We start from the raw sequence: 18,770 nt of genomic DNA, 5'->3' as shown, positions 1-18,770 counted from the left end.
TCTCTTCATCTGAAGTGGTCTTTATTTTGCCATCATTATTAAATAACATTTTTTACTGAACATATTAATAGAATTCTGGGTCAATAGTGATTTTTTTCCCAGTAATTTAAAGATGTTTTTCTACTGTCTTCTAGCATCCATAGTTTCTGAGAAGTCAATTGTTTTTGAATCATTACATGTAATGTACTATTTTTTTCTGGCTGCTTTCAAGATTTTCTCTTGATCTTTGGTTCTTAGCAGTTTGACTATGATACACATAAGTGCAGTTTTCTCCGTATTTATCCTGTGTGGGCTTTGCTGAGGTTGAATCTGTAAATATATGTCCTTCACCAAATTTGGAAGTGTTCAACCATTATCTCTTCCCATAATGTTTCTGGCCGTATTCTCTCTTTTCTCTTCTTCTGGGATGCTAATCACACATATTTTAGACCACTGATGTTCTCTCACAGAGCTGTAAGTCTCTGTTAATTTTTTTCAACCCTTTTCTTCTTCAGATCAGATACTTTTTATTGCTATACCATCAAATTCACTTACTTTTTCCTCTGTTGTTTCTGCTATTAAATGCATCTAGTTAATTTTTTAAATGTCAGATATTGTGTTTTTCAGTTTTAGAATCTCCATTTACTTCCTTTTTTAAATATTTTCTATTTCTCTGCTGAAGTTTCCTATCTTTTCATTCATTTCCAAGGCATTTTTACTCTCCTCATTGAGCATCATCATCTCAGGGTTGGCATCCATTGTTTTCCCCTTGAAAATGTGTCACATTTTCTTGATTCTTCATACATTGAGTGATTTTAGAGTGTTTCCTAGACATTGTGAATGTTATGTTGTGGAGTCTCTGGATACTGTTATATTTCTCTTAAGAGTGAGGATGCATTTGTTTCAGCAGGCAATTAACTTGGTTAAATTAAAAATAAAAACCCTGCCTTGCCTGTGATGGGTGGCAGCTCAAACTCAGTTCCATTCTTTTATCTTAGATGAAAGTTGCTTTCAGTCTGCCCTGTGCATGCATGGTTTAGGATAAGTCTTGAGAGGAATTTATACAGATAATTCAGGGCTCCTTTTCTCAGGATCTCTTTCTGATCTATTCCCTCACTTTCTAGAGACTGTAGTTTCCCCAGATCCTGTCCTCTGGCTCTTCAGGCTAGAAATAGGAGGGTTTTCTATTGTACTTTTAGCCATGTGGTTGGTGACTGCAGCCTGTTGTCAGGCTAAATCCGTAAAAAGTAGGAACCTTGGCCTATGCTGTCCCTTTCTTCCAAGTTCCAACCTCTGTCCAGTGTCTGCCTACTTTTGTTTACTCTCTGGAGTTTTCAGGTGTGTGTGTGTGAGTGTGAGTGTGTGTGTGTGTGAGTGTGTGTGTGTGTGTGAGTGTGTGTGTGTGTGTATTTTGTCCAGAGTTTATAGTTGTTGCTGCTGCTGCTGCTGCTAAGTCGCTTCAGTCGTGTCCGAGTCTGTGCGACCCCATAGACAGCAGCCCACCAGGCTCCCCCATCCCTGGGATTCTCCAGGCAAGAACTCTGGAGTGGGTTGCCATTTCCTTCTCCAATGCATAAAAGTGAAAAGTGAAGGTGAATTTGCTCAGTCGTGTCCGACTCTTCGCGACCTCATGGCCTGCAGCCTTCCAGGCTCCTCCGTCCATGGGATTTTCCAGGCAAGAGTACTGGAGTGGGGTGCCATCGCCTTCTCCGTTATAGTTGTTGTTGAGGGCTTATTCCACCAAACCTGTGAGAGATTCTCAGATGAGCTTACTTTATATTTTGGGAGGAAGAATCATAGCCCTCAACTTCTCTCTTTTTCACCTTAACATTTCTCTATATTATTACCCATATCCTCCTCTTGCTTCAGAGGAAAAAAAAGGCTAACTTGTTTGCTTTTTCCCATCACCTCCTGTTTTTAGCAGGAACTATAGTTATTCCAACCATTTTATTTATTCAGTTATTCAATAAACATGTATTGAGTCAGGCACTGAACTAGGCATTATAAGTATTAATAATAAGAGCAAGTCAAAATAGACCTTACTTCACTGAGACTGCTCTCTTCAAGGTGATCAAAGGTCTGGCTTCTTAATCACCAGATCAAATAACCTTATCTTAGTCTCATCCTTTCTAACTTCATTGATCCATCCTCTATTGACTCTGGTAACCAGTCTCTCCTTAAAACTCTTCTTTATCTCTCAGTTCTCTCACCTCATTGATTTCTCTTTTAATTTTCCAAGTAGAGGAATTCTCAGAGACCTTGTCCTTGGCTCCTTTCTTCTCTTGTCCTTGACAGTCTTACTCAACCTTAGTTTTTCAACTACCACTTCCATGCTCCAGACTCCAAGTCTCTATCTTCAGTCCTCATATCTCTCTTGAGATTGAAACTTAAATTTCAGCTGTTTGTATCCACTTGGTTGCCTAACAATTACATTAAACTGCACATAGACAAAATCCAACTCCTTATCTAGCTCCTGAACCTACTCTTCCTCCTGTGCTTTTTGTTTTGGTTAATTCTTGATACCATAAGGGTATAATTAAATAAGGGCTGAATCAGGGCCGTTGCAAAAGGGATTCTCACGTTGGGTGGGAAGTTTAACAATACAGAAAGCTCTAAAGTTCCTCCTAATTCTGTGATTCCATTATGGTTCCAGCACAGTGTTATCCATTTCCTTCAAGGAGCTGGGAATCGAACTGGGGGAGAAAACAATTGAGTGATAGTTCTGACTTCAAAGGGCTTCCCTTGTGGCTCAGACGGTAAAGCGTCTGCCTACAATGCAGGAGACCTGGGTTCGATCCCTGGGTTGGGAACTTCCCCTGGAGAAGGAAATGGCAGCCCACTCCAGTATTCTTGCCTGGAAAATCTCATTGACGGAGGAGCCCGGTAGGCTACAGTCCATGGGGTCACAAAGAGTTGGACACGACTGAGCCGCTTCACTTCACTTCACTTCACTTCTGACTTCAAATGAAAGCAGGAATTCAGAGAAAGGAGATAGTGTGCAAAGCTATTCAAAGGTAGAAGCTATATCCTCTATTTAATTTCTATCCTCACAGCACCCATTCTCTACACACTGTAGAAACTCTATAAAGACATTTTGAATGATTTTTGTAATCATCATTAATGTTTATTGAGTACACATTGAGTGCATAGTTCTTCACTAAATGATGCGGGGGTTAACCGAGATTTGATGTAGTCCCTGACCTTTCCCAATCAATCAGTCAACCAACAAATATTTGCTGAGTGCCTATTATTTGCAATACGCCATGCTAGGCATTATGGGGGACACATGATGCAAGAGGAAATAAAAGTTGTAGTCTTTTCACTTAAGGAGTTTACAGTATGGTTGGTAAGATGAGACATAAATAAGTACAAAACTAATTAAAAATGTGAGTCAGAGCCAAATGAACACTACAGAGGATAAGTTTGTAGAAAATTTCAAAAGTACAGATTACTGTAGACTGGATGAATATGGAGGTTTTATGGAGGAGGTGGGACCTGCACTGGGCTTTGAAGGATGGACAGAAATTAAATAATCTTGAAGTTACCATAGGCATTAAGAAGATAGAATTCAATACAAAAAATTTCAGATTAAAGGGCAGATGAAGAACATCTAGGCAGGAGCAGGCAATTTACACCAGAATGTTACTAAGCTGTTGTTAGTGAAATTCTACCCCTTATTCCATTTTTTTTTTGGTCTTTCTCCCCTTTTTCATTTCCTAATTCTTTTTTTCATCTTACTCCCTTTATGGTGATATATAGGGCTAAAAGAATCTTTGTGAGGCAGGTTGAAAACCTGGGCTCAGAAACCAGACCGTGTGGGTTCAAATCCTGGCTTTACCATTCATTAGGTGTGTGATTTTGGGCAAATTGCTTAATCTGTCTGTGCCTCATCAGTAAAATGCAGCTATAAAAATAGCACCTATGCCATAGGATTGTTTTGAGGATTAACTAACTGAGTTAAAATATATAAAGTGCCTAAAAGAGTGCCTGGCATATAGTATGTATTCAATAAATGTTAGCTTTTATTAAGGAAAGAAGGCTGGCTAACTACAACATTATTATCTTTCCAGGTCTTATTGTTGCTAGATAATTTGTTAAATAATTAACAAACACCCATATGGAAGTTGGAGGCCAGCCTCTTGTCAGCTAAAGGTTAGGTCTTTAGTTAACACCTGATAAACATGCATAGACACACACACACACTTAGGCCACACCACTTTTCCCCAGATAGCCCTCACCCCTAGGCAATCCAGAGACACTTTAGTAAAATAAACACAATTACCAACTCAAATAGACAAGATGAGTATTTAAAGAACTTTTCATCAACATTGTGAGGCAACTGACAACTTTTAGAAGGGATTTAGTTAAAGTAGAGATGATCCCTAGGGAGGTGCCAGGTGAAATTAGGGTTAAATGAACTTCAAGGGGAGAAATCACTACTGGTAGTAGGCAGCTGGATGAATGTGTGCAGACAGCGGGGCATCATAAGAAGGCAGGTAAACTCTGGGCCAACATTGCCTGAGGTAGACTGTGTGTCATGAGTCCCACTTTCTGGATTTCCTCTCTCCACTACCTGTTTTGCACTCAGACCTTTCCCCTACTCCCTCCCTGCAGTTCTAGACCCCTGCTCCCAAGAACAAAAACACTCCAAATTATAGGTGTTCTTGATGTGCCAATTCCTCAGGACAGGCTGAAGAGAAACTAAAAAGAAGCTCTTGTCACTCTTGTTGCAAATGACTGATTCAGAGATTGTGCAATTTCCTTTGAAAAAAGTTTAAGGGCAGAAAGATAGATAAATGTATGTTTGATTAAAGTAAGTATTGCCTGTGGACAGGAGGATGAACTACTGAGATTCCTTCCAATTTGAGGATCCTAAATTCTCTCTTACCCTCCCCCCAATTCTGGATTTCTTTTGATAAAGAATGAACATGGTCAAAGAGACCCAATAGAAAAGAAAATAAGCATTGCTCTCACATCACACTCTGATGTCACCTGTTTGCCAAGAGATCTGACTTGGCTATTCTATTCTGCATGTGTGTGTGTGTGTATGGGAGCCAGATGATAACAGCTGTCAATTGCATTATTACTGCAAAGGATTTAATTAGCCCAGTACCCTGCTACTTTCCTCTCCATCTTATCAAATCTTCCTCTTAAAAAATGACTGTGTTGGGACTTCCCTGGCCATCCAGTAGTTAAGACCTCCCCTACCAATGCAGGGGGTGAGAGTCTGATCCCTGGTCAGGGAGCTAAGATCCCACATGCCTTGGGGCCATAAGACCAAAACATAAGACAAAATCAATATTGTAACAAATTCAATCAAGATTTTAAAAATTGTCCACATAAAAATCTAAAAAAAAAAGACAGTGAATTTATGCCTCATTGTGAATTTAACTTTCACAGTTCTCCTAGGGCTATTTGATTTTAAGCGTTTTCATTTTATTTACCTGTATAATCAACTTCTTTCTTTCTATAAACTTCTACCCCCCTCCACAGCTGTTAAACATATTCAAATCTCCTTTCTCTTTAAACAAACAAACAAATCTTTCTTTGTCAATGTATTGCTTTCTATCTACCACATTCCTGGATTCTTGGGCAAGCTTCTCAAAAGAATAGTCTCTACTAAATGTTTTCACTTCACCTCTGATTCAGTTCTTAATCTTCTGCAATCTGGGTTCAACTTCCAGTGCTCTGCCAAACCTTTCACCTTTAGATAATTGTTAAACTGAGTGGACATCTTCCAGGTCTTATTTGACCATTCTATTGTATTAAACACTGTTAACCACCTACTTGTTCCTTTTGGAAACATTTTTTATTTCTCTCCCTTCAGATCACTAGTGTCTCCTGGTTCTCTTTCTACCTCTCTGACAACTCCTTTCTAGGTTTCCTTCACAAGATTCTCTTCCTGTGCCTGTCTTCTAATTTTTTCCCAACTATAAACAGTTTTATTTTTCTGATGAAAAAAGATACATATTTATTGTTAAAGGGCTTCCTTGGTGGCTCAGTTGGGAAAGAATTTGCCTACAATGCAGGAGACCTGAGTTTGATCCCTGGGTTGGGAAATTCCATGGACTATCCATGGGGTCACAAAGAGTCGGACACGACTGAGTGACTTTCACTTTCACTTCACCTATTGTTAAAAACTAGATCCTTTAGAAAATTATAACTAAAAACATAAAAGTGAAACTCTACCACCACACAGAGGTAACTACCACTAACATTTTGATTTATAACCTTCTGGTCTTTAAAAATTATTATATATATCATATACAGTAATACATGGCATTTTAATGGATGGTATCACTGATGCAATGGACATGAACTTGGGCAGAATTCCGGTTATGGTGAGTGACAGGGAGGCCTGGCGTGCTGCAGTCCATGGGGTCACAAAGAGTCGGACACAACTGGGCAACTGAACAACAACATACAGTAATACAAGTGGTATCATATTACAGTATCTTTTTTCACAAATAAGGTCTTATATTTGTCACCATTAAAAGTCTGCATTTTAAACAGATTCTTGGACTGGTGGCTCATACCAATCAGGTCGTTCAACTTCAGCACCTGTCTCATCCCCAGTAGCTTTTCCAGAACTACTACCTTCACCATGTTGCTCCATGAGTTTTCCCAATTCAAACTTGGGCTTCTTCAGCATTTTTACTTTTCTAACAAAGACTTCATGAAGCAGATAAATAGATTGGCAAGACTTTTCTATGTCTCTTCCAATGCTGTCTGGAATCAATTTATTTTTCAAGTCATTTGTCTGCACCTCTCGGGTCACAATTTCCTTCATCTTCTTCTGAACTTGGCAGATCTGCTGGTGCTGGGCATAAGAAGTCTTACAAATTTGATTGTTGCATTTTTAGTAAAACCCACACAGAAGAGATGAAGCAAATAATCATCAGTAGTCTTGACATCAATGTTAGCTTCAATCATGGTATTTTCTTTTTGGCTTCCTTTTTGTTGCCTTTCATAAGGCGCTTGTTCTTGCCGATCATCGTGATTGAGGATATTTTTTTTAACCAGCTTTCCCCCACTTTTTTTGTGGGCATTATCCCATATCAATGAATATAAGAACATTATTTTAAATGGATACATGGGAGAACCCTGAATTTGGCCATTTATACAAGACAGTGAGTTTTACTATTGAGGTGAAAATTTTGAGCCAAAAGTTTTGATAAATAACATCAAACAATTTTTTTGGCCATGCCCCAAGGCTTGCAGGATCTTAGTTTTCTGACTAGGGATTGAACTTGGGCCCTGGCAGTGAAAGAGCCAAGTCTTAACCACTGGACTACAAGGGAATTCCCATTAAAATTTTTTTTAATACAAAAGCACTTAAACATAAATGAAATGAATATGAAAAACAACTCTCTCTGCTGTCCCTGATTCCTGTTTTCCAGTTCTGTTCTCCAGAGACAAGCAGTATTACAAGTTTCTTGAGGTCAAAGCCTTTTTTTTTTTTTAATATATACTGCCAGTTAGCCTCCCAGAAAGACTGCATGGATTTACACTCTCATCAACATTGCATGCCTTCACCAATTTTTAAATATTCTGTCCTTGCCTCTTCACATTTTTCTTTCTACACTATATGCTGATAGTTCCCAAATCTCTAGCCCTAATCACATCCTTGAGCTCCAGGCCAGTATTTCCAACCACTTCCTGAACATTTGGAGGTCCTATAGATACCCCAGATTCATCTAAATTGAACTCACTGTCTTCCCTCCCAAGCTCACCCTTCTTTCTGTAATGCCAGTTTTGATTGGTGGTACCAGCAATCTGGGCTTCCCTGGTGGCTTAGACAGTAAAGAACTTGCCTGTAATGCAGGAGACCTAAGTTTGATCCCTGGGTCGGGAAGATCTCCTGGAGAAGGGAATGGCAACTCACTCCAGTATTCTTGCCTGGAGAATCCCATGGACAAAGGAGCCTGGTGGGCTATAGTCCATATGGTCACAAAGAGTCAGACACGACTGACTGAGTTACTAACACTTTCACATTCACTGCATAGCAAGAAATGAGCAGTCACTGGATAAACTTAAAAAGTACACAAGGCTTCTGTTTGGGATCACAAAGAGTCGGACGTGGCTGGGCAACTTTCACTTCACTTCACTTTCACCAGCAATCTACCTAGTTACCTATCTCAGAAACCTAGGAGTCATTTTATTATTTTCTCTCTCTCCCTCAAATAGTAATAATAGCTAATAGTTACTGAACACTTGCTGTTTGCACATATTTTATTTCATTTAATTTTCACCAAAGCCCCAGAGGTAGTTTTTAGTCTTATTTCCATTTTACAGAGGAGGAAAACTTGTTGGATAACATGTCAAGGCTATATAGCTAGGAAGCAACGATCTAAACCCAGGCAGCCTAAGTCCATAGCTCACACATTTAGGCCCTACAACCACCATATCTAATCAGATACAACTTCTATCTATTTTATTTCCTCAGTCTCAGCCTTCTGTCTTCCCCTTTCTCCACTCCCACCGCCACCACCTGATTCCAAGTACTAATGCAGATACTCATAATTGGTCACATTCAACTCCGATACATCTTCTTCCATGTTGCCTGCAAAATAATCCTTCTAAAACACAAATCTGATTGTCTTTTTTTTCTTTCTATTGAAGATCCTTCAGTGGTTTCTTATTGCCTACATCATAAAGCCGAAGATCCTTTGCTTAATATAGAAGAATCATCCTCATCTGACCATCCCCAGCCAGGCTACCTCTCTAAGCACTTCCATAACACAACCTGAATTGGTGATAACTGTCTAAAAATATTGTGCAGCTTATCTGGATGACTTTGCATATGCTATTCCTTTTTGTTGCTTTCCTGGCATCATAAGTAGCGCTCACTGAGTGCTCAACTGCGTGTGAAATGAATTGAAACTATCAGTGGCACAAGTGGCCAGGCTGCGTTCTACGTTTTTAATACTGTTGGAACCCCACCCTCGGGAGACCACCCTTCTATTTTCGCGCAAAACCAGGACTTATTCAGGTCCCGGGGCTTCGGCCTATCACTGTAGGATCCCAGCTTGCGGGGCAGTGCCCACTGCTGATGGATGCATAATATAAAAACAATTTCTTGGTTTGAGGGGCAGCGATTGGCGGATCTCCCCTGTAGTGCTTCCTAGGATACTGGGGGAATACGTGTTGGAGATGCAGGTTCCGGGGCAGTCACACACACACTGCCCGGAAGTCTGAATGATGCCTACTCGGTACAGGCGTGCAGGCCGTCAGCTTAGCCGCTATTCAGGGTTCCGGGCCCTTGGCCGTGGCGGCGTGCGCGTGCGTGCGTGCGTGCGTGGGCGCGCGTGCGCGGCGCCGCCGTCTGTGGGTTGGCTGGTTATTTTGCAAGCGGGAGGGGCTGTGCGCGCTCTCTGTCTTCGGTCTCTGTCCCCCCACCCCCCCTTTCCCCGGTCTGGGTCTCTCCTTCGGAAAGATGTCGGACACGGCAGTAGCTGACACTCGGCGCCTTAACTCGAAGCCGCAGGACCTGACCGACGCTTACGGGCCTCCGAGTAACTTCCTGGAGATCGACATCTTTAATCCACAGACGGTGGGCGTGGGCCGCGCGCGCTTCACCACCTATGAGGTTCGCATGCGGGTGAGTCACGGGGTGAGGGAGACAGCTGAGGGAGGACCGGGCGGCTGGGCGGGAAGGGCGGGGGCGGGGAGGGGGAAAGACTGCCATTGGGAAGGTAACGGTGGAGGAAACACTTGAGGGGTCATTTGGGGGTTAGGGGCTTAGTAGGTTTGCTGAGAGGTCTGCACACAAGGTTGTGGCCTGAGGATGCAGAAAATTCCTGAGGGGGGACTCCTGGCTCGATGACCAGCCTGAGGGAAAACAAGTACCCAGGAGCAAGAAGGAAGCATGGCTGGAGACGGTGGGGGTGGAGAGGATTAGAGTGAGGAATTCCAGGAAGTAGGAATCAGAAGTGTAGCAACAGAAGGAGGGAAGGAAGAGTGGAAGAGGGCTGGGGGATGGAAAGCCAAAGCTATATGCTGCGGGGTCCCAAAACGAGGTTGTGGGAAGCCAGTCTGAGGAAGGGGATCAGGAAGGCCCAACTTCTTCCTAATGAGGTCTCTGGATGATCAGTTCTGCTCAGTCGTGTCCTACTCTTTGCAACCCCATGGACTGCAGCACACCAGGCTTCCCTGTCCATCACCAACTCCCGGAGCTTGCTCAAACTCACGTCGAGTCGGTGATGCCCTCCAACAATCTCATCCTCTGTCATGGATGATGGGGTTGAGCAAAGCCTGGGTTAAAGGGAAGAGAGACTACAGGAAAGGGAGACAGTGGACTTGGTGGAGCAGAAATAAGAACGGGAGGCTCCTTGAGTGCTTCCCAGACTTGTGTAGAATTAACATCTGAAAGAAGTGTTCAGTGCTTGTTTTCTCAGGTACTACATGCTCACTGGAAAACCTGACCTTGCAACTCGGATTGGTGGATTGTTAGTCACTGCCCTCATCTTGTGCTGACCCTTTAGATTTGAAGTATCCAGAATGTTTATTTCAGTATTGACTGGCTCTCATTTGGGTTTTCTGTATATGAATGGCCATTTGCCCTTTCTGCCCCAGATTAACCTTTTGGATTCATTATATTAGTCCTTGGTCTGTAGTTAACTTTAATATATGACATTTAAGTACTGCTCTAGGAGTGGCTTCTTCCAGTGTGCGCTACAGAGGACTTTATTCTCTAGTTCTTAGTCCACCATGCAAGGATGGAATGTGCAGAGTACATGGTTTGCAGGTTCTTTGCCCCCACTGAAGTGGCTACAGGCAAAAAGGTTGAGAGCCATTTCCTAATTTTCCTTATGTTTTCTTCTCAGACTAGAGGGCCAGAATATTCTCTATGGACAGCATGCTGCTCAAACAGCATTTGAAGACCTAAAAGAGTGTATGTGCTTTTATTTTTGAATGAATGAATTGAATGAGAGAGTATGCTGTCCCAACTGAACTTTGAAATCTAACTGAGAAGTGATGATCTCCAAATTCCAAGTTTGGCAAAGTCCAAACTGAAGAAAGAAACACGAATAGCAGAAAATGAGAAAAACTCATCTATATAAGAATTATATGAAATCATCTCTTTGGGGAAGAATGGATGTTAGATCCCTCAAAATATGATAAAACTTGGGAACTGTTAATGGTAGAGAATTTAATTACCTAAAGAGGCCTGGGCATAACTTGTTCAGTGTAAGAACTCTCTGCTGTGGGGTTTTGGAGACGTTGTCTTGATGTATTACCCAAGAGCTGTAGGGATTATGAATGGAATTGTTCGCGACTCGTCTTCTAATAACAAGAACTGTTCATCTACTGCCTGTCGTGTGTCAGGCACTGAACTAGGATTTAATTTATAAATCCTTACAAAAACACCATTTTACAGATAGGAAACTAAGGAGCAATGCAATATAAGTAATTTGCTCAAGTACAGATAGCTAATAAGTGGCAGTGTTGGGATTTGAACCCAGATCTGTCTGACTCCGAAGCCCATCATACTCTTTCCACTACATTGTAGTGTCTTTGGCAGTGCTTAGTTGCAAAACTTTAGTTTGCAGGGTTTTTTTTACCCACTAAGCTTTTCATCAGGCCTTTCCACAATTACTAATTGTATGGTAATGATAGGATTGATGGCAGTTCCTAATTCTGTGGGTTTGAGTTAATTTGTATTTTTGTTAATTTGTATGGCTATATAGACTTTTAATATTTTGTTGTGCTCCGAGGGGAAATTGATGAAATCATTTGGTTTTAAATTGCTAATTTAAGTGACTGATCATGGTAGGTATTATAGGGAGTATGAGGCTCAGAGAGTGGGCTTTGAGAGTTGGGCATTGTGTATGGTAGAAGCAGATGGCACTGACTTTTTTCATTTGTATAATAATAGCTCAGGGAAGGAATATCTATCCCCCTCACCCCCGCAAGAAATGAGTCTGGAGAGTTGTTCTGGTGACTCCACATGATATGTATGGGACTTTTCAAATGTCAGTTATCCTTTGGACTTGAACTTTGCTTCTTTCTTTCCTTTCCCTTGATTTTGTTTTGATCAGAGCCAAAGGACTGTGTATCCTGTACTACACAATCCTGTCTCTCTCATACAGTTTGTAGGTTGGACCTGAGAGAGTATCCTGGTACATAGCAGCCCCTTCCTTAGATGGCTAGGTGCTGAGACGAAGGGCCATTACTGTCACCGTCCTGTGGGGGTAGGGAAGAAGAGCATTTTTGTAAGTCAAAGGAGGAAGTCCACAAAATGACAGTGGGTGGTTTTACTGTGTCTTGGAAGAATCTACTCAACACTTTTTTCCTTATGTCTTTCTGTTGGCCTACTAGTTAAGGTTCTACTGTTTGGGGATCACAGTATTTGTAGTGAGCTCTGGTGGAAACCTAGAATCTCAAGATACTGAATGGCTTTTTTTCTTGAATGATTATTTTTACTCCCAGCTTTATTGAGATATAATTGACAGATAGCGTTGTGTGTTGTTGTTCAGTTGCTCAGTCGTGTCTGACTCTCTGCGACCCCATGGACTACAGCATGCCAGGCTTCCCTGTCCTTCACCATCTCCCGGATTTTGCTCAAATTCTGTCCATTGAGTCAGTGATAACATTGTGTAGGTTTAAAGTATAGACTGTGATGATTTGATACATGTACATATTTGTGTGCAGGATTCTGAGAATGTTGTCTATAATGGCTTGTTTTGAATAGTTAATACATGCACATGGTACAAAATCAAAAGGTACAAAAATGATATACTATATATATTGAAAAAAATCTGTGGACCCATGTGGACCCATGTGATTTAAAACTATGTTGTTCAAGGGTCAGCTGTACTGTAACAATGAGGTCTCCCTCTCCTGCCTTCTGGAGGTTCCTCTTTCTGAAGAAACTACTGCTTCCATTAATAAGATACTGCTTTACATATTTCTCATTCCACTTCAATCCACTGCCATTCCTGGGATCATGATCCTGAGTAGAGTTGTAACTAATGTAAGTTGGCCAGTTATTTGGCTTTATTGTTTGATGCTATATACCTAGATCCTGAAAAGTCAGTATCCAGACAAGGACTACAGAACATAACATAGCAAGGAATGTGTGAAGCTCCAGCATAGTGCCAATGCCCTTTTCCTGCTCTGAGTTAGTTGTGGAGAAAGTAGAAAAACTAGCTCCTTTTATTTCCATCTACTGATTTGAATTGACTGGTAGGAAGTATAGTCAGTATTAATACATTTGTTTGGCTATTTCTGTTTAGAACCTATAGATAGGAGTGAGGATCAGGGCTTTTTGTTTGTTGGAGGTTCATGTTGCCAATGGAGCTTTGGGAAAATTCTCAGTGATTAAAATGTGGGAATCAGCTGATGTATATCAGGGAGCAAACTATGGAAAACCAACTTAATGTAATTGCTATTTCTGCTGCACTTTCTGGATAAGGGGAGGGTAAACAGATACATAGTTCACTGTTAATCAATTGAGTGTTTATTGAGTAACTTGCATAATCTGCATTTAGGGAGATGCAGCAGTAGTCATGGCTCCTGATTTCAATGAAATTATAATTTACTTTGGTAACAAGGCTAACATAATGCATAAAACAGTGGTGTGTCAGGCAATACCAAAGTCTTATGTGTCCTAAGAGTTCAGAGGAGGAGACCAATAAATTAAGCCAGTGTTGTCAGGACAGATTTCCTGGATGAAGTGGGACTTGAGCTGGGACTTTTAGAATGGAAAGGATTTGGACAGGAAAAGCAAAGGAAAGCATACTTTGAAGGTGCTTATCTCTTGTTTTTTTACAGGGACCGTAAATTCACTTTTCAATTGAAAATGTAATACATGCACATGATAAACTCAAGTTGTACAGTGAAAAATGTGACATACCCATTCCAGTTGTCTAGTTTTATTCTCCAAAGTCAGTCACTATTATCAGTGTCTTTTCATAAATGTTTTAATTCATAAATATAAATAGATACACATATACATACCCCTTTTAAAAACACAGACTATATACTGTTCTGTGCCTTGATTTTAATGCTTAATATCTTTCCATATTGGGACATATATATCTTTCTCATTCTTTTCATAGTTGTATTCCACTCTGCAAGTGTACCATAATTTATTTAACCAATTATCTATCTATAGACATTTATTATTATTACAAATGAGAAAATTCAGTGAAAACCCTTGTATACACATATTTATGTATAACTTCAAGTCTATTTGTGGGATAAATTCTAAGCAGCATGGGACTTCTGATCACCACCTCTGACAAGGCTGGATGTGGTGAGGATTGGTATTCACCCAGTGGTGTTTCAAAAGGGTTATAGGGGCATGGTCCTTAGGAGCTGTTTCTTTTCTTAAGATGTGTTCAAGTGGTTGTGACAGGTGGGCGTCACAGGCTGAGTGTTACTTAACATCTCTCTTCTCTCATTCTTTCTCCTTGTAGACAAACCTACCTATCTTCAAACTAAAGGAGTCCTGTGTACGACGGCGCTACAGTGACTTTGAATGGCTAAAAAATGAGCTGGAGCGAGATAGTAAGGTATGGCCCTGTTCCCTGTGTGACCCTTGAGAGAGGAGATCTCCATAGGTTTATAAAATCTTGAAGGCAATAGGGAGGGTGAACATACTCTATCTACCAAATCCCAATATGTTGGATCTGAGTGATACCCTTTGAGACCTGAAAGTGGGAAGTTCAGGAGAAATTGTAAAGAAAAATTATTACTTGACTCAGCGGATAGAAAAATCATGCAACTTAATTCCTATAGGTGCTAAAAATGGAAAGTTGAGCTAAATTCTTGGATGGTAGTGGACTGTTAAAGAAAGTGAAGAATATTTGAAGTTTATTTCCTTTCTTTTGAGATGGTAAACCTGTCCTCCTACAGAAACAGAGTTGGATTAATTTTTGACCTGAGCCATCCTGTTCTTTTTTTTTAATTAATTAATTTTAATTGGAGGTTAATTACAATACTGTGGTGGTTTTTGCCATACAATGACATGAGTCAGCTGCAGGTGTATATGTGTCCCCCATCCCAAACCCCCCTCCCACCTCCCTCCCCATCCCATCCCTTTGGGTTGTCCCAGTGCACCAGCTTTGAGTGCCCTATTTCATGCATCGAACTTGGACTGGTCATCTATTTCACATATGGTAGTATACATGTTTCAATGCTGTTCTTACAAATCAGAGTCCCACAGAGTCCAAAAGTCTGTTCTTTATCTCTGTGTCTCTTTTGTTGTCTCGCATATAGGGTCTTTGTTACCATCTTTCTAAATTCCATATATATGCATTAATATACTATATTGGTGTTTTTCTTTGTGACTTATTTCACTCTGGAAAATAGGCTCCAGTTTCATTCACCTCATTAGAGCTGATTCAAATGTGTTCTTTTTAATAGCTGACTAATATTCCATTGTGTATATGTACCACGACTTTCTTATCCATTCGTCTGCCGATGGACGTCTAGGCTGCTTCCATGTCCTAGCTATTGTAAACAGCACTGTGATGAACATTGGGATACACGTGTCTCTTTCAATTGTGGTTTCCTTGGTATGTATGCCCAGCAGTGGGATTGCTGGGTCATATGGCAGTTCTATTTCCAGTTTTTTAAGGAATCTCCACACTGTTCTCCATAGTGGCTGTACTAGTTTGCATTCCCACCAACAGTATAAGAGGGTTCCCTTTTCTCCACACCCCTGACTGTTCTTATGATCTCAGTTCTTGCAAATTGCTGAACTATGGCATAGGATGGACCCTATTCCTAATAGGAAATTAAATGTACAATGCATTACCACGGATATTTTGCATCTGCCTACAGATTGTAGTACCACCACTCCCTGGGAAAGCCTTGAAGCGGCAGCTCCCTTTCCGAGGAGACGAAGGGATCTTTGAGGAGTCTTTTATTGAAGAAAGGAGGCAGGGCCTGGAACAGTTTATTAACAAGTAAGCCAAGTTCCTGGGGGTTCCTTTTGCTACTTTTGCCATCTTAGTCTTTCTGTATGTTTCATCTCTCTGCTCTTTTGCAATGGGTAATATGATGTGGTGCTGATTGTGTGCTGGGGTCACTGGACAGTAAAACTCCATTTCTTTGAGCAGAATTCTGATCCTGTACCCCAGGGCCTGAGGAAGCATTGCATGTTGGATGTGTCTAGGAATTTGCCCCTACCTTACCTCTCTGTCCCCTTCCTCTCTGCAGTATTATGGTTGAAATGGTGCCGTGCTGCTGTCCTTTACTTGCTTGACCCTCAGGGCTGACTTTGCCCTTCTTCCCCTGTCCACATCCACAGCCCTGCCCCTCTGTGAATTCTCTCTGGTCCCCAAAACTACTGATAACCATCTTGGTCTCTTTATAGAATTGCTGGGCACCCACTGGCTCAGAATGAACGCTGCCTACACATGTTCCTGCAGGAGGAGGCAATTGACAGGAACTACGTCCCTGGGAAGGTGCGCCAGTAGGAGCCCCTCTCACCACTTGCCCTCTACTTTCCTGCTGAAATGACATTGGTTTTTACACTAAGCCTCTCTTTCTCTCTGATCTGAAGTTGTCTGTCCATCCCCTGGCCTGATAGACTGTCTGGCATTGTGTTCCTTGGTAACTGACTATACCATGGGCACTCTACTAGGATCCTCTTCTCTGAGGAGAGGTGGGAAACCACAGGAAGATGCCCTTTGCTTGGGATTGGGGGGGTGGGTGGGAGTATTGGACTGGAAGGCAATTTCTTGGGCATTTACCCATACCAGAAGGCCAACCTTGGGGGCGTGGGTCTTGTGTTGGTGGGGCACTTGGATACATACTGATGCTGCAAGTCCAGGGGATTTTTCTTACTCTTAGGTTTAACCAGGAACGCTAAGCAGGGAAAGACCCTGCCTTTCCTACCTGCATGAACTTTTTTCTTTGGGGAAGGTGGCAGAGACCCCGAAGCTCTCATTTTCTCTAGGCCTTTTCCCAGTTTTCTCAAGAGTTTCTTTTGTTATACTTTCTCTCTCCCTTGTTGCTTTTCATGGCAGTAATTCTAGGGTCTAAGCAGTCTGTTTATGGAGCAAGGTGTGTGGGTTTTTTGGGCCCATCATCATGGCTGCTTCAGAGTCAGAAGAAAGCCATAGGACAGTCAGGGAGATCCTGTTGCCTAGCCCCTCCTTTGTGGCTCCCCACTCTGACTACCTGTTTCTTGCTCACCAGCAGGTGAGTCAGTATGGGCTGGGCCAGCAGTTCTCTCTCCCCAAGCCCTCGCTACTTTTATGGGTTAGCTTTGCAGGTTTGGTGGCTTGAGGGCTGGGGGAAACTCACCACTGCCAGGTAACTCCCTGAAGGGTGGGAGTAGATCATTTTCTAGGTACCTCCCAGTGGTAGGGAAGGACATCACCACTCTCTTCCTTCCATTCTCCCTCCCCACCATCCTATTTAGTGCTGCCACAAGGTAGAAACACATGAACAAACCACACAGTCTGACTTCTCCTAAGCACTTTGAGCTGTTGAATGGGGCTTAGGGGCAAGAGTTGTCACTGCCCTCCCCAGCTTGGTCACAGGGTTATTGAACTGCCTGCACTTGTTTCCCATGGAACCCCAGCATTCTCCCCAGAAGCTGAGCTAGGGTTAGCAGCTGGGTATAGATTTCCTAAATCTTAGAGTCTGAAGCAGCTTTTTGAGGCTGGCAGCTGTCCTAGGCTTCTGTCTGAGAGGTGGTGGTTTGTTTGCTAGAGCCCAATGTCTATCCCAAGTGGTGGGATGGGAGCAGGTTAACTCTGGTGTCAGGTCAAAAGTGGGGGCTCTTTGCTTAGACTTCCTGTCATGGAAGGGTTGGAATTCTTTATATAGGGTCTTAGGGAAAAGGATTACTGATTCTGACAAGACCCTGAACAGAGAGGTTAAGGATTGGATTTTAACATGGGGTTTAAGTCCATCTATATGTTGAAGTTCCCTGAGGCAGACCAGCTCTCCGGCTACCGGGCCTGAGCAGCCCCTAGAGAGACGCTCTGCTCCCTTTCCCACCTTTCCAGTGTTGGTGTTGTTGCTGCCTTTTTCATCTGTATCCTCTGTTACTATTTGTTTTTAAAGGTTCCTTCTTTCATTGTGCACAAGTGCTGAGAGCCTGAGGTCCCATTTCTGCTGTGTATATATCCTGACTCGGGGCTTTCATTCAGCAAAATGTTCATTCTCCTGTCAGACAATGTCATATTCAACTCTGTTCATATTAAACCACTGTGAAGCAAGCCTCTGTTTTCCTGTTTAAGTTGTAAATTTAGTACATTTTAGTTTCTAGAATATTCTGGGTATTGTGCAGAATTATATTAACATGGTCAATGTCCTAAAGTGATAAGTAATTTTTACATTTAAATTTTTAAAAAGCAGAATCCAAGCTACCTGTAGTAGTATTTACCTGTCCTTTTTGCAGCTTCCAATTGACTTTGTCACAGAGGTAATGCATCTGCCTGGAGGAAGTAGCCATAGGGCTCAGTAACTGTGGTTTGGGTCAGATTTAGCAAATTTGGTTTTTAAGCTTGTAGGTTTGTGCTAATTTGGGCAAAACATATTTATAGTACGTGTGTGTGTGTATATGCAAATGCTATATGTGTACATAAACGTGTGCATACGCTCATCCTCCAATATACCCACACATGCCCTACAAACACTTTTTTTCATAGGCTTTTTACCTCAATTGAGATGTTTTCCTTTCAAATAAATTTTATGTAGGCAGAAAGGTGAGTGAACTCTGAGAATTTTTGATGGATAGATAGTTTCACTTGACCAATGGGTTCTCAAATGGCTTCATGCACAAAGTGGGTTTTGGGAAAGGTTTGGAATGAGAGGTTAGTTAG

At 41.7% G+C, this 18,770-nt stretch overlaps 1 protein-coding gene across 4 annotated transcripts in view; it reads left to right on the top strand.

The window, feature by feature from the left end:
- Window positions 1–9,281: 9,281 nt before the first annotated feature.
- SNX12 (sorting nexin 12) overlaps window positions 9,282–18,770 on the top strand; it is a 63,257-nt gene continuing 53,768 nt past the window's right edge. For 2 of the 4 annotated variants that reach the window (XM_006076376.3, XM_006076375.3), the window contains exons 1-4: window positions 9,283–9,580; window positions 14,403–14,498; window positions 15,772–15,896; window positions 16,307–16,397. In XM_006076376.3, coding sequence (XP_006076438.1) covers window positions 9,416–9,580; window positions 14,403–14,498; window positions 15,772–15,896; window positions 16,307–16,397 — 477 coding nt within the window. In that variant the 5' untranslated portion in view covers window positions 9,283–9,415. Of the gene's footprint in view, window positions 9,581–14,402; window positions 14,499–15,771; window positions 15,897–16,306; window positions 16,398–18,770 lie in introns of all 4 variants that reach the window. The other 2 variants (XM_006076374.4, XM_006076377.4) reach the window with 2 other exon arrangements.

The sequence above is a fragment of the Bubalus bubalis genome, chromosome X (genome assembly GCF_019923935.1).
Source record: "Bubalus bubalis isolate 160015118507 breed Murrah chromosome X, NDDB_SH_1, whole genome shotgun sequence".
Taxonomy (NCBI): domain Eukaryota; kingdom Metazoa; phylum Chordata; class Mammalia; order Artiodactyla; family Bovidae; genus Bubalus; species Bubalus bubalis.
This window is presented reverse-complemented; position numbering and strand designations above follow the sequence as displayed.